General features: G+C 40.8%; 1 protein-coding gene across 14 annotated transcripts in view; it reads left to right on the top strand.

Annotated features, from left to right (window-relative positions):
• Window positions 1–25,461, top strand: part of adgrl2b.1 (adhesion G protein-coupled receptor L2b, tandem duplicate 1) — an 85,107-nt gene that overhangs the window by 19,141 nt on the left and 40,505 nt on the right. For 9 of the 14 annotated variants that reach the window (XM_032531242.1, XM_032531237.1, XM_032531245.1 and 6 more), the window contains exons 2-5: window positions 1,900–2,113; window positions 18,924–19,137; window positions 23,457–23,566; window positions 25,090–25,104. In XM_032531242.1, coding sequence (XP_032387133.1) covers window positions 2,038–2,113; window positions 18,924–19,137; window positions 23,457–23,566; window positions 25,090–25,104 — 415 coding nt within the window. In that variant the 5' untranslated portion in view covers window positions 1,900–2,037. Of the gene's footprint in view, window positions 1–1,899; window positions 2,114–18,923; window positions 19,138–23,456; window positions 23,567–25,089; window positions 25,105–25,461 lie in introns of those variants that run through there. The other 5 variants (XM_032531241.1, XM_032531251.1, XM_032531250.1 and 2 more) reach the window with 3 other exon arrangements.

The raw sequence follows: 25,461 nt of genomic DNA, 5'->3' as shown, positions 1-25,461 counted from the left end.
GTTAATCGCCTAATCCTTTTATCTCAAGTCCGGACTGATTCAGTGTAGAAATCCCACCAAACAAAACAGTGTTTTTAGGAAGATGAGCATGGCTGTGTCCTCCACCAGCTTAAGGAAGAAAGGAGACATGTTACTCAGCGGGGCAACGGCTGATCAGGAGAAAGAATCCCCGGGGTGGTGAGGGCAAGTCTGCATCCGCGAGGCCTGGCAGGCTCTTGTCCCCTGGTGTCTAGAGGGGCTAAGTGGCTCAGCAGGCCCAGCAGGCCAGAATGGCGGGGGGATGTCCCCCCAACAGTTTCCAATCTCCTCCTGTCAACCACCATTATGGTTACCCCATGGCCCCAGGCCTAATATTTGCGGAAGATTAATGGCTAAAGAAGAAGCCATGTGTGTCTCTGGAGATTTTGTGCTCTGCCCAATATTGAACTGGTGGCAGTCGTGTTAGAAGGCTTGAGAATGTGAGCAGCCTCAGTAGACTTGGTCTGAGACTTCCCACACAGAAGAGCTTGCGCCCTCCAATTTGGTCTTATCTGATCTGCTACGGCGCCACTGGCAGATAAACAGCTGGAAGACAAATAAAACCACAATTCCTATAAAAACCACCCAAGTTGTACTGATAAATAATAAGGTAGGTGTATGTGTGTTTCCTTGGCACAGACTGTGTTGCACAACTGCTCGGCCAGGGTGACTGCAAATGAAAATAAACAATCTCCGCCTGCTAGGTGCAGATCGAGTGGGCTTTTTTTTCAGCTATTATCCTCCGTCCAGGCCTCAGTGACCTATAGAATGAATCCCAAAGTGACTTCAATTATTACTCAGTATGCTAATGTGAAAGCTTCACATATTTTGTGGGTTCTCATGTTGCCAAAAATATCTAAGCGCATTAGTGGGGCTCGGAGGCCGATCAGAGCAGACTGCTGTGCTGCTCAAATTTAGGTTCATTATAAAATAATCAGGGTAGTTGACGAGTGGCTCTGGAGGAGAGGCATCTAGAGCCGGGAAACATTCACTCTCCTCTGCATAGCGACGGCTACCAAGTGCCGGATCCTATTTACTGTGTGCGTGCATGTGCGTGCATTGGGGAAATGCTGGATAGTAAGCACATGGGACTAAATAAGATACAATATATTGGTGTGTGTGTTTTCATGTAAGTGTGTGGATGCTGCATGTGTGTCCACGTCTTCAGAAGTGCGCATGTCATTGGTATGATGTGTGTGCATGCATATGTGTGTGTGTGTGTGTGTGTGTGTGTGTGTGTGTGTGTGTGTGTGTGTGTGTGTGTTGTGTATGTGTGACATTTCACATGACACAACACATCCCTCCTCGGTGTTTGATTTTGGTAAGCAGCTTATCTGTCTGGTGTGTTAGTCCGTCTCAGGCTCTAACCTTTTGCTGCTTTTGCAGACAAAGGGCTGTTTTTGCCACCCCTTGATAAGGAAGGAGACAAAAGTTGCTCTCAAAGCAGCTGTGTCTCTAATGGCGTCCTGTGTGAATGTGTTGCTAGAGCGACAAGCTTTCTCCTGCGGGATCTGGGAGTAAATGGCTAGGTGGAACAGGGAAGCTTGGGGGAATGAGGCAGTATGAACATTGTATTGTAACACGTTGCGAAGTGCTGAACAAGTGCTGAGAACCAGGCACCCTGTTTGCTTTTTTTTAACGTCAACCATTTGTGAAGTTGTGAAGTATTTCTGTGAAACTTCAAAAAAAATTGTTTTTTAAATCAAACAGCAGTCATATTTTTGGTTTTCAGGGTGTTTAGATTTGTGACTACATTTTATTTAGTGCAAGGCACATGTGTAGAATCCAGTAAAAAAAATGGCACACCTGAAGTGGTAATGATGCTAACAATAACCGTCCATTTCCTCAGTTTTAATGCTCTTTCCGCTCCCTTTTTTCCAGATAAGAAGATGACCTGTGATGCTTCTCCGAGAACTACTGATCGTTGACATCGCTCCAGATTTCCACTCTCCCACTGCAACGCACTGAAACACTATTATTAGCCAAAAGGCTCCCTGAATTGTCTGCATACAACGCACAATGGCCTCTGCACTGTGGAGGTGTCCGATGTTTCGCTGCCTCTTCTTCCTTCTCTTTTGCTTCCACTGTTCACAAGGTGAGTAACCATGGAATTGAGTGGCAGAAAGTGTTAATGTGATTCTCGTCATACTTTCAAAAAGCCACTCATTATTCAGGTTATGAATGTGTGGAATTTAATAGCACACATTCTTTAATGTGTGACAATAGTTCTTCTTCAGGGGTTTTACTCTTGGAGTGTGAAAAATGTGTTTCAAAGACTTTGTACTAAAGTCATTGAATATCCCTGCCAACCCATGGACACTATCATTCACTTCCAGAACAACACATAACTGTTGTGTCTGAGTGTACTTTGAGCTATTGGAGCCGCCACGAATAGGTGCATTTTGTAATTTTTTTCTTGAGCAGCCATTGTACCTAAAAGCATAAAAAACAACACACTTGATTAGTGCCAGACTTGAGAACTGGGAAAGTATGTGTCAGTGTTTTTAATTGTCTGCAATGAGATCCCAAGGCAGTTTTTTGGTTCTTTCCTTCACTTTTGATGAGTACATTTGGCTGTAATTACAATTGTCACAAAACACTCCCGTCTGTTACATGCCCATCAAAACCACTGATGTTGGTATGTCTGCTTAATGATAATCATTACATTTTTTCCCCCATTCATTCCTATTGTACTGGGAAACAAAGTAACCCAAAATCACATGCTTGTGTGCCAAGCATTGATTACAGATAGATAGTTGAAGCACATTATTTTGGGGGCTTCCTTTTCAATTTGGATTTTGCCCTTTTTCTCCCTCTTGCTATTTGTCTTCTAGTTGTATTTTAGGTTTGGCTGTGGTGTATAGTTTGTTAACAAATATAGATTGCTATGGAGCAGGTCTTTCAAGCAGAAATGCATTTTGTAGATAGTAGTTTTAGATAATATATAAAAGTCTTACTGACGCATTTGAAGAATTTCCGTCTGATGTGGCCTGGCTTAGAAACTGAGTTAAATAGTCCTGTTGGAATTCATAAAGAGGAATACTGCTTTGGTATGCAGCAAGTTCAGGTTTTGGGTTTCAGTGGATGTGAGGGCTCTCAGGCCTAAGAATGCATATTATTTGCCATCCATCAATAAAGGAATGCATGTGTGTGTGTGGCTCCCTTTGAAAACAATATCTGATTCTATCCACATGCCACTCACCTCCAGCCTGTCCAGCCCTGAGGGCCTGCATCCCAGCGCTTATGATCTACGCTTCCATCATAGTGCCAGCACCGAAAACTCTACTTGATAATTACCTCCTGTCCCTCACCAGGAGAGAGTATAATCAGGTTATAGCTTTCACCCAAAACATTCCTCATGCTATGAAAATGCTCATTGACATAGCTGAAAAGAAAGGTATTTTTCTCTCTCCTGGTATTGACTTTCCTGAACAGTTGCAAAAATGAACACCAGTCAGCCTCTGTTTTGACAAACTTTATCAATTTGTGCAAAATCAAATGCTAGCATGAATTCAGTTAAAGTTAAAATCCTTTAAGCGGCTATATTCAATATTTCTATATTATGTATCAAATAAGAATACAACCTACAGATGGATTATCAACTGAATCTAAAGCTGCCCTTGATTTTATGGAGCTTTACAGCCAGTTTCAGCTCATTCTTTAACTGTTTTGGTTCAATCTCATAGCGTTGTTTAAAGCTGGTGACACACCAAGCAGAAGGCAAAGAACTCTTGGCCACGAAGCGTTTCCTCGCGTTGCCTCGCCTTGCTTCACAATAACTCTCCATAGATACATACAACAATTCAGCGATGACCCACCTGAATCAGCCAGTGGGAACACAGGGCATTGCAACAATACATTTCCCTGCAGCCCAAAAAGGATTTCCCAATAGGCCACCATTGTAAAAGAGAGATCTCTAAAACTGTTGACGTGGCACCTCAACCTGCAAACAAGGTCGGTTATGACTCTTTCTATTCTGAATTTTTAAACCATGGATTTTTATAATTGAAAACTTCTAGCCGGATAAAGTGATTTAAAAACTTGTGACGTCACCACATGTAAAGTCTATGGGCTCAGCAGGACTTTGCAGGTGGGGCCAGCAGGAGAAACACTACTGCCCATATTAAGTGGGCCTCATATATACCCGGAAGCTTAGAAACATTTTGACGTATTCGCCAGAAGAGCAACTTCACTGAACTGAATAGACGCTATTTGGGATCCGGTATCCAGTTAATATAATACACCCATGATTCTACAGTCCCTCTGCCTCCCTCCCAGCTGGGAGATGGCTGGCTTGCTTGTTCATCTCCCAAGCTATCATCTGCCTCTCGGCAAAGCAGTCTCTACAAATGGACAGAGCAGACGGCTGTACCAGTTTTCAGCACTTTTGTGCTCAGCACAAAAAGCAGCCCGACACAGTTAGTGACTAGCTGGTGAACATAGTAGAGCATTTAGCAGCTAAAGAGACAGATATTTCCCTCAGGAGTTGATAGTCGAAAAACAGAGCTAGAAAAGAGTAATTATTTGACTTAAATTCACCTTGTTGCCAGAAATAAGACTCCAGTTGCCAGTTGAATGATTTTAATGTGAAGTAGTAAGGTAGAAAATGTTCTGTTTGCAATGGCAGTAACTTACAGCTTTGATATGGGGTAAAGAAAGTGAGCAGTAAATGGTGATGTTGTTATCAATGAGATGAAAGTAAAAACAGTAATGCTGCATTACAATATTGCTTTGTTTTTCTGTTAAATCTTTTATCCATGTGAAGGCAATTTGAATCCAGAACAAATGTCAAAAAATGGGGTTGGATGGCATGAAAATATCTCATTTTAAAGAATGTCAAATCTTGGTCCTTTTAATATTTTTGATTGGGTATAATGGTGCAAGGAAAACATCACAAGGACACTTCTAAATTCTCAGCATATGCTATTTCTTGTTCTCAATATTTGCACTCCATTTCGTCTTCATCCATGTGCTGTTATATAACAGGTACATAAAATGACGCTCCTGCTAGAGTAAACTAGGTCATGCAGGTATCAGATTTGTTTTAGATGTTTCAGACCGCCCAGTCTGCAGATATGAAAGAAGACAACCCGATTCAAAGGAAGCAGCCACAAAGGTGGGTCAAGTGCACAGGCACATACCTGCTGTGACTGAATGAGAGCTGTTATCTGAGTCTTTAAAGTAAAGAAAGCCAGATTTTGGGGGGATTATGTCGTAAAGTCTAGTGTCAACGCTTTTAGTTGGCTGTTGTGTTGAAATGCCAAAGGGAGAGCAGGCACTTTGGTCTTCATATCTAAATATTGCACAAAAGGAAAATGTAAAAGATGAAATGGTTAGTCTCATATCTGCGCAGACAAGGATCAGAGTGAAGAGGCATTGTTTGTTTTGGTCCGAGAAAGTGTTCCAGCATGGACAGCGTGGGCAAATGACGGACATTAATATTCTGGCTTTTTAATTATCAAGTCAGAAGAAACAGAATCACTTCCCTTGAAAAAAGATTTTCTGCTCTTGTTTTTTTTTTCTTCTTTTAGTTTTGAGCCCTCCACTGTTCTGGATAACACACTGCACATTTCTCTCTAAGGGAGATTGTGAAATATTCCTTGGTTGAACATACCAGCATGATTGTGTTTTCCCCCAAAAGGTTGTAAAGGTTAACAATACGTCTCAGCACAACATTTGTGTCAAGCAGTGCCGTACATTGTGCTGATGGAGGACCCTCCCTCGTGCCTCACTGGCATTTCCAGTCCTGGGGTTTACTGAATGGGAAAGCTATTGTGGTCTAACTCCTCTCTGGCTCCTGGCCATACACATCCAGTCTGTCATCCATTGATATGCTTGGCTCACCATTTTATAATTCATATTGAATGCTGCGGATCTATGGCGGGGCGATCATGAATTATCAGCTACACCATGGGAGATTCACAGATGACTGGTCAATCTATGTGTTAAGAACAACCACGGAAGAAAAAAAAATCTGTTACTATATTAGTCTTGTATGAAAATTGCTGTAAGCGTAACTGTAAGTATGTCAAGAAGTAAAGCAGGGGTTCGTCATATGGATTGAATTGATTTTCTTGCCACATGGAGATAGATACATTATCACATTTGTTATTTTTATCTTCATTTCTAATACAGTTTTGTCTGCGTTTTGCCCCTCTCTCTACAGTGTGCAGCTTTTCAGTTTCTGTACTGAGCACCAGATATATCACCAGATATATTTTTGCATAGAATTGTACAACAATATGCTGGTTTAATAATAACTGAGGACCTGGAAAGTTTTGAATCATGTGAGAACATGAAATTGAAATGAGCCAGAGTCACATGGATCTCTAGGATCAGTATTTCACTCAGAGGAAATGAAATACAATATCACCCTTGATGGGGTCATCCTAGATTTATTGCAACAGCGATTTCCTGAGTGCGTTTTTGGTAAAGTAAAAGCAGCAAGAAATTTTTCCATCCAATATGCGAATGTAGGAGCAAAGCTCTTTTCCCTGTAGGAGAAAAGCTTGTTCTTTATTGTGTGCTGAGACATGGTTGTGGGTATGTAGCCAGCTGATGAACAAACACTTAATTCAATGGTCGAGGAGCAACGGTTTTCTGACAGTTTGATTTCATTAGTTAAGCATGTTTTAAATCTCTCATGCTTAGAGCACCTCGGAGCCATTCAATTCACACCCCTTATGGTAACAAATTTTATAAACATTGGATGACATGCTTACCTCATACTTTCCTTTCGTGAATGATGTCCACACTTTTTTTTCCTTCATCTCCAGGCAGCCTAATTCAAATAATAGATGAGTCCCGCTTACAGCCACAAAGTAGTTTGCTTCAGAATCTAAACTTTTGGATTTGCTCGGTGTAAGTCTGCTTCACAGGAGGGTTCAGCTGTCATAACAAAGTAATGCATTTAATCTTGAGTGGAAGCAGAAGGGTTTCAAATAAAATCAAGTCTACACTATAGAAAGCTGTATAGTTCCTTGTGTGTGGGGAGGCGTTTGCCAACCATATAAATCAGGATTGGAACAGAGACAAAAGTATTTATGGAGGCAACAAGAACCTGTCGGATTTCCGTGTGCTTCAGTGTTCACTCAATACTTTTAAATAGCTTGGAGGCATGTCAGAACTAATATAATTTGAACAAAAAGCACAACAGCTAAACAAACATGCAAAAGCAAAAAGAGATATATCATTTAACACCAAAGGGACATTGTGCTAAGGCAATCAAAGCAGATTGTTGTTCTCAATAAATATGCGGCAGCACATTTTTTTGTTTTAGCACAGCCTCTCCAGCTGTTTTTTTTTCTATAATCGTGACATACATTTACAAGCATTTATTTGTAAAAAGAAAATGCATTTGTCTCTACCTGTCCTCCTCTTTGCTCCGTATCAGAAATGTCAAAACCGCTCAGTTCACACATTTCTGATTCTGCTGGTTATAAGTTACACATTAAAGATGGTAATGCTAATGTCGAGCAGTGGGGAAAGGATGGCAATTAATTAAAGAAATTACGATGATTCGGTAAATATGCTTTTTGTGTGCTTTCTGTGACTCGTGTGTGTGTTTTAGTGTGCACAGTTTTTCCAATGTATCCCACACACACTTGCGTCTGAGAGGGAAAAAAACGTACAGAGAGGGACTGGTGTTTAAATATAAGATGAAACTGTTTCCACTTTGGTACATGTACCAATGGTTTCTCTTTCATTCCACTCACTTTTGCATGGCTTATGGTCATGTATGATTAAAACCAGTGTAATACTGTGTGTTGGGTCTTGCTCTTTGTGTCTGCCGGCTAGCTCTTACTACAGGCCATGAATGCAGCTCTGTTGCTTTCACTGTATTAGTAATCTCCTCAGGCTGAGAGGCTGTGCCATAGAGCATGACCACACATTTTTTGTCCAGGAATTAAATGTCACCTGAGGGTGGGTCACCTGCAAACAAAAGGCCACCAGGCGATTTGCAGGTCTAAACAGTCAAAGATAAGGAAGCCCTCTCCTGCAGTGCAGGAAATTGAATAAGTACGCAGCAAAAAAAAAAAATAGTCTGAGAAACAACAAAGCACAAAGAACGTTTTTGTTTGCCTTGCTCTATCGGTGTTGACCCCCTCTTGTAGCATATATATCCCCATTGAGTGCACAAGGCACAATGGCCTCATCGAAGACGAGGGGCAGGAAACTGTCTGTCATGAAGATCTCCCCATCTGTGCATCTCTTATCAGTGCCCCTGTTTTCAGCTCGCACTGACCGGAATGCTGGTGGAAGGGAATGGGGCAAGGTCATCACGCTCAAGCCAATCAAAGTGGTCAGTGTTCCAGAGATAGCAGCGGGTTATTGCCAAGGAATGTGCCTGGATGTTTTTTTTTCATTGACTTTCCTGGTAAATCTTCGAGAGACTCCAAACGAAGCTGTATAAAAGTCATACACAGCGTGCTGACAGTGTTTTTGTATGCGTGGGAATCTGAGTCCTCCAACCTGAAAACCAAGGTTCAAGTGCCGAGTGAAGGCGGCTATCTGTAGGCTACAAAAATTAGCTTACAGATATTTGGTAGTTACAATATAAATGAACATTTCAAATGAGACTCTTTTAGCAAGGCAACCCCTCTCCAATACAATTTCTTAACTAATAAAAATAATTTAATTATAATTAATATTCATACAAACATTATGCCCTTATGACTTTGTCATTTTATTAATTTTATTTGCATTGTATTATTTACATTTGTTTTATCACTGCCTGAGAACCAAGGATTTGATTGGTACCACTGCTTCACTGTAATTGTTTTGCACATGACTATAAAGCTTCAATTTGAACTTGAACTACTTGATCAGTTTTTGAAAACCACATTGAAGGATGCCTTCAAAATAAATTATTTTCCACTTTCAGCATTACAGTTTTATTATCATATTATTTCTGAAATTGTTTAATGTGTGGGTTGCTGTCCCCCAACAAAAAGATTCCTCTGTTCCGAATGACAAAGAGGCCACTGAAGTAAATAGACAAACATCATTTTCAATATTCTATTCCCACTAAAATGTTTTTTTTATGGAGCTAAAACAGTGACAGTAACCTGTGGTATTGAAAATAAAATTTGGCATTGAAACAAGAAATATTGGCACTGTAAAATGTTGAACTGACATCTCCTAAAACTAAGAAAACACAGTTTGGGGAGTTTGTCAGTGAACGCGTTGCGCCTGTTAGTGAGTGTGTGTAATTTGCCTAGAAACCTGTCAGTCAGGAGCTATAGTTGTGATTGGAAGAGAGTTATGGGGGAGGGGCATTAAGGTTCCGTGCCAGTGTTAGCAGCGAGAGACACAAGCGAGTCTAAACAGGAATTACTGTTATGATAAATACTAGATTATAGAAGATAGACGGACATCCCCGATGGGAGACTTAGCTACAATTAGCCACAAGTTAGCTGACGTGTGCTAGCCATGGATGAATTAAGAGAACGGTGCTAACCTCTGCTAACAGCACAGTTTAGGCCTACATTAAAAGTTAACACTAAACCAGCCTGCTTCTATGTGATAATAATGGCAGATAAACAGACTTACTTGAGATTTGGAGGTTTCCGGTGAACTTGAGGAAGACATTGCAGATATGCGGTTTTAACACATCTGTGAGGATTCCTGTGGAGGTGCGGTCTCTGCCAGTGGTCTATGTAAATTACCCGTAAACCTTGCCCTCTTTGCCCCTCCCCTCAGGCCCCTCCATCTTACGCCAAAACAGTGACAGAAAGTTGAAACTAAAAACCAGTGACATTGTAAAAATCTTGACTGTGTAAAAAAACAAACTGTCTCTGAAAAGACACAAACATCAAGAAAGAAATGTAGATTGACATTGAAAAACCTAGCATAATGCAAACAAATGTCAAAGTGAAATTAAAGCTGCAAGCAGCAATGAACGGGCCCTTGCCTCCTTGCAGGTATTGCAAGGGTACTGGGAGACGCCACTGTTTGCGTGCATTTGCGCAGCACTTAGACAATGCAAAGCCACAGATTTATTTTGCTCCAGCTCTTTGCCTGCTATCTGTGTATGTGTGCTTCTGTCTGTGTTTGACCCAACCTGCTCCCCTTCCTTAAAAAACTCCCATATGGATGTATTTTAAAATTCTGTGTTTTTGTCAAATAAAAAGGAGAGAGCAGGATTCCTTCTATTCCTAGGTATCAGTTTACCAGTACTCACCTGAACTAACAACATAATCACTGTCACTAGATATAAAGAGAACGTTGACTTTCACACTGTGCTATTTACTGACAGTAAAAAAAAAGTCATTATTGTATGCACTGCTGCGCTGGCACTGCTGGGTTGCTAAATGATAGCAACTCACCAGGAGACTTCCCTAACTCTCGACAATTCGTCATTTGCCCTCTCACGTCTGGCAGGTTCAAACTTATACGGCTGCTGGCCTTTCCACCTCTTCCTCATCCAAGTCAGTCGCCATAGTTCTAGTACTAGGCTGAGGCTACTCTCCCCAATCTGATGTCATCACCCAATTGAGTAAAAAAACTCGCTAATACCAAACATGACAAAAACTGGCCTTTAACACTATTTGGAGACATTTTTAAAAATGATATACATATCTTTAGTGTTTTTTTTACCCTGTGGTGGTTAATCTGCAACACAGCCTTTAAACGGTTCACAAGTTATGAAAGGGTGTGTGGTCTGTGTACATAAGTGTAGATAAAGTATAGAGGGCGGCTCAATATCACATGTAGACCACACATTCTAAGTTTCATGTAAATCGGAATAACTTTTGCCAAAATGCAGCCGTTACTCTTTCAACAGCCACCTACAGGAAGTTGGTCCTCTATAACTTGCGCATTGTATTAGCTATCAAAATTCTTTTGATAGTTTTTTTTCACGAGGGTCCACTGAGTCTATATCCAAGTTTTTGTGCAGATTGGACTCACAGCCCAGAAGGAGTTAGACAAAGTATGTTTCCTATATATCATTTAAAAAAAAGATTTCTAACAGCGCCATCCATAGGCCGATTTACTCAAGATTTGGCATGGATGCTCAAGCTCCTATGCGGAACAACTGTGTCGTGTTCGGTGGCAATCAGAATAAATCTTGGCCACATTTGCAACTACCTTTTTCAAAATCCCTGACAGGAAGTCAGTGTCCCTGGCCTTGCAGTTTTACCTGAATGCAAATAGAGGCTCTATTTTCTTTGAAACTGGAGTGCAAGCGCAAATGGCTTTGACCAACACAAACGCTGAATTAGTATGTGCAATTAAATGTGCAGATGAAAAACATATGTTCAAATTAAGGAGGCAAAACAAAACAAAACATTCATGATTTAGTTTTTTTTTTGTCTGTGCACTAGAGTTGGGCGGTATCCAAAATTTGACATTGATGAATTTTGTCACTCTGTGTGTGACTTGCCATCTTTCCACCTCGCTCTATCTCTCTCTTTCTCCTCCACACTGTCACGTGATGACAACAACACATAAGCGATGTAAGCACATTTAGGCATTAAATAAATTATATTTAATATTTAATCCTTGTCTCTTATATAAGTGCATTGCATTAGTTTTAATGACGGTATTGAAACTGATACGTTGCTATTTTTAAGACCACACGGTATACCGTATGACCGTATTAACGCACCAATTCTGCACCAGCTAAAGCCACGGACAAATCTTAAACACAATTTAATGTTACAACAAATACCAGAATTGGCCTGCGCCACTTCATCCGCATAAACACAGCCCCAACTACAGCACTTCATCTTCGGCATAAGTGGGTTTATTTGGAAAGACGAAAGCACCAACATGGACTTGTGAATGTGACAGCACCTACTACCTTAGGCTACTACTTCAGGCTCTGCATAAATATAAAGACTGTCTCCTATCAGAATTGTCTGTTCATTATTGTCTTGAGGCCCTGATCTCTGTTCCTAGTCATCCTTGTAGTCTGTGGCTCATTATTCATGTAATCCGTGTTTCAGTTGCAGCTTCTCCTGACACCCTGTCTATGTGACGTACTGAGTAAGCCTCCTGGGCTCGCTCTGTACAGGCAGGGCTGGGTGAAGGAGGGTTGATTAGGAGGGTGAAATGGGGAGACTCTGCCCCAGCAAACAAGAACAGAGACACAAAGCATGTGATGGAGCCAAACCCACATCCTCCTCCTTTTTTTCCCCCTAACTTCATCCTCTCTTTTTTCACTCTCCATCTGCACCCTGAGGGAGGCACCTGACTTATTCTGAGACGTTTTCTTGAGCGGAAAATCCAGTGGGGGTTTAAGTGCAGGGGTAAAATATGGGCTTTAAGGGGAGTTAAGCATTACTCAGGGTAGATCAAACCTGTGAAACTATAGCCCTGCTGCACTTGGGAAGGTTTCTCTAACACACCTCTTTCTACGTGTTTCATCAACTTCCCTGCAAAAAGAGATGCAACAATATGTTAGATATTGAACAAGCAATGAACTAATTCTGTCAAAATGGATCTCCCCCAGGAGCATATAGGTTTTTCATCTTCCAAGTAGAATTTTTTTTCTCTAAAATGTTTAGCCTTTGTGACAGTTATTTGTCTCTTTATGAAAGGGCTGTTTTCTCACTAGACCATACAAGGTGTCAAATTATACTTTGCTTTAATCTGAGTGATGTGTCCATGGACCCGAACAAAAGAAGATGTTACATCTGGTAATGTCTCTGCAAATGAATTACTCTTGTCAATGTGACTTATATGAAGCACTGACCCTCTTTACATTCAGAGGATTATATGTGTTAGTGATGTAATGATGCTTCCTTGCTGGTTGTCTTTGATGTGCGCCCACAGTGTCAGGGATCATTCAACTTATTGACAGGGGAGAAAACCTTGATTACTTGCGGCAAAATAAAGACACAGTCATTATAGCTCTGCACTTTCTGGCTTTTTTAACTTTAGTTCTCACTCCTTTGGGAGACATTTTTCATTTGCAGTCTTCTCTGCAGCTAAGCCGGCTGTTATGTTGAACCAAAGTAATCCACCGTGTCAACTGTGCATCAGTTGTGGAAAGATTTAAACATTTTCTGTAAATTGCACAATTTGAGATGTCAAAATAAAAAAGCCTGTGCATTTCAAATATTTTGTGTACATTGTGGTATGTACGTTTAAAAGATAAACAATGTTTGTGTATGTGTGTCTTTCAAATATCCCGAGAACCGTTCATCTGATCTACTTCAAACTTGGCTTCCAGTAATAGTACAGAGTTTTCCTCTGAAGTAGAAGTACACAGTAAAGGGGGATTTATATTTCTGCGGAGGCTCCACACAGAGCTTTTGCTGTAGCCTACCCAAATAGTCTGAAGTTTGTACTTGTGCGTCAGTGTGTGCGTCGATCTCTTTAAGAGAATAGCAGGGCCGGCATTGGTGTATTTGTGGGGATTGTGTTTCAACTTTAGAGGCATAGTGAGAGAAACAAATGTCTCCCCTGTGCTTTGTTACCACGGTCAGAAATCTGTAGCTGGAAAAGTCATCCCTCTCCTTGATTTCATGTTGTTTGTGGAGAAGATGAACCAGGGAATGAGTCAGGGTAAATGCAACGCTACCAAGCCACAGCCAAGCGGCATGCAACGCCGCAGCGTTCAGTTACATTTTTTTGAGAGGTGCATGTCTGGCAACTACGTAAGGTCCGGTGTAGGGTCCTTATCTCCACATACCTACGTACGTACCCACAGTGTTGATTTAACGCAGAAGCATAAATTGACCTTTAGTCAGTATACAGTGATGTACATAGTGAGGTGGGGTGCATAGTAAGTGTTTTGGCGACCTTATGTAAGTTATTTTGGGGTAAAATAGTTCTAGAGATAGCTACAAGCAGCAATGCCACAGCCCAAGCAATCAGCCCATTACACACATGATTGTTTTAAATGGGCACTGCACTAGCAAGAATAAATAAGATTTACATAAATAAGATTTATGGAAATAAGATAAATATAATATTACTGCAAATGCAGTGAAGAAGTTAAAGTTCTGAAATTCGTGACTTATTTTCATTAAAAATGTCATAAAACATTCCCCCCTCTGTTTTTTTTCACAAATCTCTCTGTGATTATGAGTGTACTGGATTTGGCCTTTAATTTCTTCCTGCTCACCGAAAAGAGAAAACTTCCACTCCTGTATCTGAGGTGATGGGATTGAGCTTTGTCTAAATTGTCCCACCTGAGGAGTTTAGTGGCAGCAGCAGCAGGGTCTATCTCACTTAGCCTCAGCAATATGACAAATCCTTACTCTTAAACCCCTTCAATAAGACATGCGTCAAGGTGGAGCATATGATTCTCTCCTTCCACCTACTCTTTTTTTTTTTTTTTTTGTAAGTCAAGAAACATTCAGGAGATAAATCAGAGAAAAGGTCATGGCCATGAATACAAATGTTTTCTTTGGAATGTGAAGTGGCTACACTGAATTCATGTATCAGGAGAAAAGAGATATGACTCAGAGCTCTTCATCAAACCTCAAATGGACTCTGTCTTATGTGACTCCTATATTGCCAGTTTCTATTTTTGAATACTTATATCGTAATCAAGAGTGTCTGATAGCAGTTGTCTGGGAAAGGGGGGTGTAGCCCTGGGGTTTGTGGTCTAGCCTGACACCGTCTTTAGAAACAATTCCCAGCAAGGTGGACTAGAGCGGCGACTAAAGTGTCATGGGAAATGGTGCCATATGTCCAACTAGATTTTCAGTGTTTCACCGCATTTTGACTGTTGAAATGAAATATGAGCCCTTGTGGCAGAGAAAGGGAGTTCTCGGGGTGTTGTCTGTATTTGAAAAGCAGGTGTTATTTTGTGAATCCCAAATCTCTTTTCTCATCTCCCACCTCGGTCCTGTGTGACTCTCACTTCTGATGGGCGGTCATGTACTACATTTGTAAATATTATTCACACATTTTGAGCAGCAAAATCGGATGCCTTACAAATTTATGGATGTGGGAGTGGAAATTTTGAAAATTTTCTTTGTACATTGTTTGTTGTCCAAATTAGTCCAAGTGTTTATTTTGTCAGTTGAAAGGCATGTGCATGGACAGTGAAGTGTACTTTTGATCTATTTAATACATAAAAGTTTTACTGCAATGGTCTTTTGGATTAAAAAAATGTTAAGCTAATTTTATTCTTTGGCCAGCAAACAAAAAGTTCCACTGAACAGATTAGAAATACTGCATTAAAGAACAAAGGAGCTGGAAAAAAAGAGGTAAAACATTGATGATGCTTTGTTCCAGAATCTTAAGATTTAAAATGTGTGTTCATTTTGTTATCATACTTTATGAATTTCCATTGAAAATCTTCACCAGAGCAAAACATGCTGTGAGACCACTCTGTCACTCCGGATATTGGATTACGGAGGCATCCCCCGCTGTTGGAGGAAAAGCTTGACTCTAAGATCTGCGCTTTCTTCCAAAGATGTTGGCTACCAGTAATATCGGGAATAAAACAACAGAAAAAGACAAACAAGCTTGAGGTACTCCTGCTGTGACCACGGTGGGGGAACTCTTATTTGACTAAAGGCTACACCCTCCTTTATGCTGCAGAGAAAGCGTCCCTGTCAAACCCAAGCCCAGAACAATGGGGGCCAGCCTTGGGGAAACAGGGCCATTTGCATGCAGCTGTTTGCCGTTTCCAGGACCACAAAGGCCAATCAAAGGAACCTTAATGGAGGATGACAAGCGTCAACCAACGCCTTTGCTCTCTGTCTGTGCCAGCTCTAGCCACTCTGTCTACCCTCCAAAAAATGGCCCACTTCTTTTTTCTTTTGGACGGATCAAACATTCCTCCAGTTCTTTCTCCCACCGTCGCAGTGGAGTTTGTGGGGTTAAAGGTCGGCCCCAACTGCTAACGCACAAGGCAGCAAAGATGAACCTTAACATGTGTGTTATGGTCTGGCGCTTGCAGTCCCCAAATGGCAATATCTTGACACCAAAACCTCAATTATCTTTTCGCTTCATCTCCAGGGTTTTAAAAGCCACCAAGTGTAACTCTGTGGATGGTTTCAGATGTGCCCATCTGAGCCACAGTAGCACTTCCAATTTCAAGGGTGTTGATAGAAAACAAAATATGTATTATGAGGGATTGTCGCCAGTGAATTATAGGCTGTCAACTAAAGAAAAAAAGAGAAACTCCCAGAATGCAACATATTGACAAGCAGTCCTGGGCCCTTGCTTTGCAATCCTGAGTTCAAAAGACGGCTTAGCAGCCAGGTCAGGGGGAGGAATCTGAAAAGCTACTTTCCTCACAGTCACTTACTGACCAGAATGCATGATAAGGCTTTGTGTCAAGAAGGCCAGGAATGGGAATCACAGCCAATTATGGCTAAGTCAAAGTGGTTACCTAGGCAATTTGACTAAATGGTCTTATAAAGCATTATTCAATTCCCCCACTGATTGTGTAATGTAAAGTTAATCCAAGGTACAGACACAGAGAAAGAGCAGGCCATTCTCTTCGTCTTTTTACACACACGTTGGATCGTGTTATGGATTTTTTCCTGCAGTTTTCCTGACACCGTTTTCCCTGCAGCTGGTGCCCTTCTGTCGCAGTCTTCAACTGCTGCAAAGTTGAGCAGTCAAACAAAGCACAGAACGCAAGATGAAAAGCTTTTCATACCCCCCTAAGACATTGACATTTGTGCACACAAACAATCTTCCTCTCTTTTCTAAAATCTCTCAAAACTTGTTTGAACCGAGAAAATCAACACAGAAGAATACCTACATCCAGAAATCTTTGTTGTCACAAGGTTTTTCTTTCTTAGCTTTTCTTTGTTAGCTGTGATTACATCCTTAAATCTTAAGCAGCATCTAGCTAAGTAAACCAAAAATATATTCCCTTGAATTCAGCTCTCATCCTTAAGAGCGAAACATCTCCTTTATATATATTTTAACTTTTCTGACAGATTTGTCATTACTTGCCCAGTTACAAGTTGACAAGTCATTAATGAGACTGAGACTATATGCAGTTTGGAGAAAAAGCAATTTCTTCTGTAAGCTGCCAGTACAGTCAAGATACTCCCCATAATTGATGCAGTGTTAGCCTATGACCAGATACAGCATCTATACAGGCGAGGGAGGAGCAGGCCAGCAAGGCACAGGCCAAATCAATCGCTAGACCTCCGTTGACAGCAGCATGCCATCATGGAAGGCAGCTGGCGTGTGCTTGTGTGTCAGTGAGGGTGTTTTAGCTGGAAAACGGTCTCTCCGAATTTTAAAACCCCCATGAAATGCAGTCTTTTTGTATGCTGCCGTGATAAACCCGTCACTCCTTCCATGAGGAATGGCAGGCGGGTCGATCATTAGTCTTCGCAGTAAAGCTGGTGACTCCACTCTGTGTTTTATCATTTACCATTCTGGACAGGTTTTCTCAAAGGTTTGGATAATTGTAGTGGTTATTGGAATAGATGGAGTGACCCCACAGCCCTCCACTTACGGTTCGACTACACTGACGTCTCCTAATGAGGTGATAAACAGTCCAGCTAAGCAGAGTCTACTGGCCATTAGACAGATCATGGCACTGTAATGAAATGTCTAGTGGCCGAATGCCAGATATATTATACCGTTAGTTTCATATTTTCTTTTACTGCTACCACTACTAGTGCGTGCAGAAGTTTCTCCTAATATGAGATGACTCCAACATTATATTCTCAACAATGTTTCACAGATGTCTGTGTTTGCTAGTATGACATGTGCAGACTGACATAGAATATGTAAGTGAGCCAGGCACAGCAGGCTGAAATGACTAGCAGACATTTGGGTCAGGGGGTTTTAGGGTAGGAATTTCAAGCCGGGACCACTTCGTCTTTGAGCAGTTCAAACAATGCTAATTGCGTCAGGCCCTGACTGTCAGAAGTGTGAGGATAATTAGAGTGCGGGGGAAAAGTGAACCCGGGGTGGTAAGCGTTAGTACATGACAATGCGCGGAAGCCAATGGGAGCATGGAAAAAGCAAGAGGCTGAAAGGAGGGCTAATTAGGAAAGAGCAGTGCAGAAAATACAAATGGTAGCTGCCCCCTCAGGGACCTGCCGCAAACAACGGCGATTATTGACGGTTCATGCGGCGCTCTGTTTGCACTTCTTAAATGAAACACATTTGCATGTTCTACTTAGATTTTACCTAATTGTTTTCTTAGAATTGCAAATACTTTTTTCTTTGGATCATTTTAACCTCAGATAATGGATTTCTTCTTTTCTTCAGTTTTTGTATTACTTTTTTCTCTCTTTGCAAATCTGCACATCTGTAGTTCCACCTTTTTTGTGTCATGACAAAAGGAAATACAGAAGAATAACCTATTTCATTGTAATTTGCTGAAAATGAGTGGACAGATTTGAGCAAAATAGTTAATTTTCTCCAAAGTAGAGCTATTTGGCTTTGCTCCCATCTGCTGTGTTCCATGTATAGATTTTTCCTCCTGTGTGGACTCCAGACTCTTCGATCGCCGACATTGTAAAATGGATTATGTTACACTTCATTCTGCCGGGATTCTGACTTTTTCTCTATCTTTCTTTACAGAGCTAGTACAGCAAAAGAAACAAATGAGGGGGCTTGCACGACTGTAAAACAAACTATTCTCGGTCCAGATAGGTTTGGCTCCGTGTTGGATGTTCTCTAGGTGGAGGCCTTCCTGATGCTCTGTAGCCTTAGTGTTTGCTCAAGAATTTATGAGGTTACCGTTGGTCTCCAATGACTTCGATTTGATGTCTTAGCCAACATCCAAGACCACAGAGAGAAGGAGAGATGAATTGTTTTGTCTTTCTCCATTCCTCTATCGCGTGTAATGGCTCGTCTGTTTAAAATTGTGGTAAACATTGGACTGCTGTTGCCTATTTATTTGGTGCCAGTGGATTTTTACCGCGTGATGTGTGGTCTTACTGTATTGCAGCAGTGATCCTTTTAATTGTATTATTTCTCTAAAGGTTTTGTCTCTGTCTTTGTGCCTCTGTCAGGGTTCATCCGTGCGGCCTTGCCTTTCGGGCTGGTCAGGAGGGAGCTCTCATGTGAAGGATATGCAATTGATCTCCGGTGCCCGGGGAGTGATGTCATTATGATCGAGACGGCCAACTACGGCCGAACCGATGACAAGATCTGTGACGCTGACCCATTCCAGATGGAGAACGTCAACTGCTACCTCCCCGATGCCTACAAGATCATATCACAAAGGTAAAACACGGGGGAGAGGAGGGATCTTATTTCACAAACATAACCAGGAGCTGGCAAAGTATGAACCTTTTTTTTTTTTCTCCTGCTGCCTCTAACATATCTGCGCACAAAAGAAACGTTTAAATTATCACTCTTCTTGTGCAGCCACGTACATACCGGACAATTAATCAACATCTCACACCTTTTTTCAATTTTGACTAAATTATGTAGGTGGCGTTTTTGAAATTCTGGAAAACTGGGGCGCAGATTAATTCTTGACAGACAAGAATTGACATCCGTGTGGCAGAGCTCTTCACACCAGCTGTGTGTTGTTGCTGCTGTTTAAGTCATAATCAGCGTAGCTCAGTGAGACTCCAAGTCACATGAACACCCTCTTATTTCCCTATTTGGAACATTAGCCCTCCTTTGTTCAAATACCTGTATTGGAATGAAGTGACTTTGCCTCAGGTAGTGAGCAGTACCCATCATCATGCCTGTTATCCCGGTTACCCTCTCACATGATGCTGCTTTGCTGTCAAATGACTGCACAACAACACTTCAACTCGACTGCTGCCTACCCCTAGAGGGGTGTGTATTTTTAAAGGGCACTGGATGAACTATTCATAAATAGTAACTAGCACAGTTCATCTTCTAATACACTGCTCTATCCTAACCTAGCCCCTTAGGCTAGCTTCTGAGCATCACCACCCACCATCGATCTCCTTTGGGTTAAATCCCTCATTCATGTTTGTATTTACTCCCATGAGGTGCAGCACTACAGAATAGCTCAGGAATAGATCAAGTCCTCCTGTCTTACTCTGAATTTACAGCCGAGTCCGAGTACTCTCGTACAGTAACATTCCGCTGACAGTGTCCATGCCCCTTGGTTAGTCTGCAACCTACTACATAGTGCACCACATCTGTTGACAAGTCAGACACTCACTTGCTGGAGCTGAACTTCAAACTTATCTCCATGGAAGATTCCCTGGAGGCAGTGTTTGAGCGAAAGCTTTGAGAAGACTCTTCACCACAAGCCCTCGGCTAGAATTATTCTAATGATTCAGATCAGAGGAAATGGGCTCCTGACCGTAATTAAAGTTGATGTGATAACCAGGGATGTTAAAGCAGTCACAAAGCTTTTGGAGACCGTAATCAGTCCTCCTTCAGTCTTCAGCAAACTAAAACAAGGAAAATGTTTAACCGGCAAAACATTAAGACACAGCTCTCTGCCAGTGTCGGGGAAGATGAACAAAAGGCAATAGCACCACGGACAGATAAAAAAACACATTAAACAAGATTGGGGAGATATAAACAGTGAGGCGTCTGCCACACAGAGTGGCAGTTTTGTTGGTTTGGAAATTGCGACAAAAGTATTCATCAGCAACCCGTTTTTCACAACAAAAGCAGCTACACAGGAATCAATTGGATTGATTTTCAGCAACATCAAAGTGTTTTGTCAAGTAAAATATTTGATTGTAGACAAAAAATAGTGTCTTGATGAAAAAATGTGACAAGGAACTAATGGCAACGCAGGTTACTGGTTACAGGTTTATTATTCTGGTGATCATTCTCTCAGAGATAAATGGACTGGCATGTCCGACATCCCTCTCTGCCGACCTTGTTCCCTCAACCTCTTTGTTTTCTACTAGTGTTGGTAAAAAAACACAAGAAGATAATCTAAATAAGGCTGTTTTGCTGACTTACATTTCAATGGCCACCGATTCTCTGACTCAGTGAAACTAACTTAATAAAGTTTATTTATTCTGGTCAGAGGCGCAGCTCTTGGATACAACGGAAGCAAGATTCAAACACTTTACAACCATAAGATTGTGCTCAGTGCAACAGAGATTACATGCAGCGATTTCAGCGGCAGTTTAAAACAGAGGAAGCGTGACTAAATGCTTAGCAACAACACCTCCCTTTTCTCCAAAGCATCTAAAAATTGCAGTACAATAAATGCCAGAGTGAATTCTTACAACATGGAAAGATTAGCAATGGCTGAATAATTATTTAGATTTTTTTTAACTTTTACTTAATATTTTCATAGTAACACTTATAAAAAAATAACCAAATAACCAAAATTGCCAACTCAAAATCGATGTGACACAACAGATAAACATTGCCATAAACACTGCTATGGGTGAATGTCATGTTGTTTGCTGACATGACGATGGTAGTCCACAAGCCGTGTATCGGCCTTTGAATTGGTGCGTCCCTGTTAACAATGGATGAAATTACCTTGTGTAGTAAAAAATGAAAGGTTCACTTGCAGTCACATACCCACGGAGAATTATCAACCTACGCTGCAGTTCAACTTTAAACGTCTCTCAGCTCATTGTTTAGGCAACTGCTTCAGTGAAAAAGCTCTGATACTGATAGACTGATAGATAGACTGTATCCTACCTGCTCAGCACCAGCAACGTTAGACAAAGTTAGCAGCTAGCGGGTGAACATAGTGCAGCATTTAGTAGCTTAAGAGTCAGATATTTCCCTCCGGATTTGGTAGACACAAAAACAGAGCTAAGAAGAGAGTGAATATATTACTAGGCCAGAAAAAAAGAACTCCAAATAAACACTAAAATTGCTCCGTATCTTCTGGATGTGTAAACAGGTAATTATTTTCAAACACATTAGCCACATCAACTTAAGTGGTGATAATATGTCAGTGTTATTTTTTTGTTTTTTGTTGGCAAAAGAATTAACTCCATTACAAGTCAAAACACTGCATTAAAAGTTTTACTTAATTAAAAACACTTAAGCATTAATAATCAAAAGTAAAAACAACTATAATGCCAAATGGCTTCATTTAAGGTCTGTATTATTACATGTATGTTAGCAGCAATGTAATTTTGTAGCTGGTTGAAGTGGAGGAAATGTATATACATTTCATCATAATAATACATAAGAATGCATTATAATAAATAGCTCATATAAAATATGTATGTTAAGTGTTAAACGGCACGTATCTTAAAATTGTACACAAGTACAGTACTTTCTTCTGCTGTTCGGAGCCAGTGTCAGTCAGACTTATAAACCCCCAAATTAAATTGATTATCTCTGGGTGTATTTGAAGTGATTCTGTTGCTCTCATCTGCCGTCAGTCAGTTCACATTTTGTTGCAGTAACCCATGTCCCTTTCAGCAGCTCTCACTGCAATGAAGCCGGAAAAAGGGAAAACTCTTAAGTGCACCTGGCACCATACTGGCAGTGATGTTTGAGCTAATGTTATTTGTAAATTTCAAAATGGACTTTGCACCTTTGTATTCATTTATGTATGTATATATATATGTTTAATAGTCCATTAGTTTCTAGGGGAAGGCTTTTGTTATGAAAATAGCTGCATAGCTGGATTTAGAGTGCAGCATGAAAAGCCAAATCTCGTCCTTGTTAATGTACATACATTTACTTTTTACTAATATGACTTCAACATTCTGCATAGTTAAAAGTGCAGTGGCAATGCTTTGTGGGGTTGTTGTGCAGCACAATCCCATTTGCCCGCAACAAAAGCCTCTTGAATTACTAATGATTCTTTGAAAGTCATGTCCAATGTTGAAATGTATGTCCAACTTGCATGACTGCTACTGACCTTCTGAAATATTTATCTCAGGCTTGCAAATTGTTGAATGTCCTATTTTGGGGCCAATTTCTTCTTGTTTGCTTCTGTTACTGCTGATATTATTCTCAATCCCTCGGCCTCAAGAGAACTTGATTGAAGTCGTCTGCTCCCCCCCGACCCCAGTTGTCTGCGTTTCTCACCACATACAGTACTTGATTTTGTTAGCAACCAGAAAAATCTACAAACACACACACACACACACACTAATTTTGCAATTCACACATCCGACTGTTAATTAACAGTGGGACATTATTTCATACCAGAGTGCAATAACCTGTCATCAAAAAAAGACACATTCACGCCCAGATTGTTGCATACACACAGAGGAGCCGCTCCGTTTCAACAGAGGCCACCATTCCAGTCCACATGCATGTCACCGCCACCTGTTTTATGTGCTTTAATGAACGTCTTCCCTTTCAATAGTGGTATAAGGATGCTGTTAAGGAAATGCCATCACTAGTTCCTTACATGCCTTTATCTGCTCGTTTATTCATTATCACATTCTGTTATATTATTTATACGTCCTTAATGCTTTCATTCCTCTCTCTGTTTGCCAAGGTTTAAACTAGAATGCATATGTGACAGTCCTGGCTGGGATTTCGTCAATCTCTTTGTAACTGTAACTATGCACTTTCTCCCCCACTCTTTGCTGTCAATGTCTTTGCCGAGTTCTCTTGCTGTGGGTAGTCATGATGAAATCTCTGGTCAATCTTTTTTTTTCTAGGTGCAACAACCGTACGCAGTGTGTGGTTGTCACTGGCTCTGATGTCTTTCCTGATCCATGCCCTGGCACCTACAAGTACTTAGAGGTCCAGTATGAGTGTGTTCCCTATAGTAAGTATCGCCATCCAAATCTCATACTGAACTCTTATTGTGTGTGTTTTTAAGTGTCTGTAGACTAGACAGATGAGCTGTAACCGCAGTCTATATACTCTTCAGTTGTTCGAAATTAGTTTATTATTAGGATAAAACCCTTGAGATGTATTATCTCGTTTTTTCAGGGGAGTTACAAGTATTTGTTTGTTTTACAGATGAAACTTCAGCTGGAAGACTAGCATGTTTTTTGTGGTTTATCTGGAAGAGTGGGGTTCTTCAGTTGTAAAAATAAGGTGTAAAATAAAGTAGGATACAGCGGTTATACAATAAATCTGTTGTGAGTTAGTGTAAGTAAGTAACAAATATAGATTGAATCTTTGAGTTTGACTTATAGATGACTTTAGTTATTTAAAAATGTTGAATGCTAAACCTGATCAGATTTGGAAATGGATTAGAAATCATTCAAATATATTAAGAATTAATACTAGATTTGCAGTTAATACAAGATACAAGGTGTGAGATGTGAGATGTCTCCCCTGAGCACAATAACAATAAATGGAATCTGTGGTTTGTAGTATGCAGTGCCCACAATATTACAAAAAATGAAATTCTCAATGAATCTCAGCAACATCTTCTTAGTCAACATCAACTAAGTAGTTTAAAGAGCAGCTTTAGGCTTCATTCCTGCCTGTGAAAGTACTTGGTATTTAAATTGATGAATTGTAAACATCTTTAGAAATATTCACGCTTTTTTCTCTCTCTTTCAAACAGACCTCCCTTCACCTCTTGTCCTGTAACCCCCCCCCCCCCCCCCCACTAACCTCTGTGCTCTCATTTTTTTCAACTTTTAAGCTTTCACATATTGTCTCCAGCCTCTCCCCCCCACTCCACCCAGAGTCGATGCAACTTCAACAGTCTACTAAAGAAACTCCATATTAGGCCGACTGTTCATCAGTCATCTCATGTGCTTTTGCTCTCTTTGGCTCATTTAAGAGTTTGTAACATTAGCACCGTGTCATGTTTTACGTGTGTGGCCGAGGGAGTTTGGAATCGAGTTCCTATTTGTGTTTATAAAGTTTGAATAAACTCCACCCACAGTCAATACATGCCAAACAAAACTCCAGTGATGTTTTTCTAAGAATGTTATCCATCTAAATATGACCAGGGGATGTTTTTTTTCTTGCCACTTAGGAGAAGCATTTTTAGAGGGATTTATACTGCTTTTACATCAGCCAATGCATTATTTTGTTGGCAGTTAAAGACTGAGGACTAAGTAGGAATCAAAAGTTTTTTATGCACTGGAAATCATGGCACATAGCCTGTCTCCAGCTATAACTTGTCTGTTTTTATATCCTAGGATGAGAGGTTGTTTCACTAACAAACACTTTTTTCCGAGCTCTTCTTCCCAAAGCAGCCCTGCAGTTCTTCTCATGGTCATATCCTCCAACTAATTCTTCTCTTTGTACCTGGTAGTTGACTCATGATAACCTTTCTCTCCCTTTTGCACTCTTTTATGCTTTCTTTTCCAATGCCTGAAATAGAAGTGGAGCAAAAAGGTAAATGAGTGGTCTGGTCCCCCCCACACACACACACACACCCCCACCCCCCTGGCTCCTTGTTCTGTGGTGTTGAGTACAGCTCCCCCTACGTCTCGTCCCCCTCCTTATTGCCTCTCCTGTCAAGTCCTAAACCTATAGGAGGATTGTTTGCACCCATGGAGTCCAAATGAATTTCAGAACAGAATTTCAAATGACATCCATGATCAACAAATGTAGTTTTTTCCTCGCAATTTGAAAGAAAACACCAACTGTTCAGTGTTGATTTGTTCCAGGGACTCTTGCCTAGCACTTTGTTAACCCTTGAAGAATGAGTAGTTGTGTGTGTATATATTCTTATTTGGCAGTCTAGTTTGC

Source organism: Etheostoma spectabile, chromosome 12 (genome assembly GCF_008692095.1).
Source record: "Etheostoma spectabile isolate EspeVRDwgs_2016 chromosome 12, UIUC_Espe_1.0, whole genome shotgun sequence".
NCBI classification, from domain to species: domain Eukaryota; kingdom Metazoa; phylum Chordata; class Actinopteri; order Perciformes; family Percidae; genus Etheostoma; species Etheostoma spectabile.
This window is presented reverse-complemented; position numbering and strand designations above follow the sequence as displayed.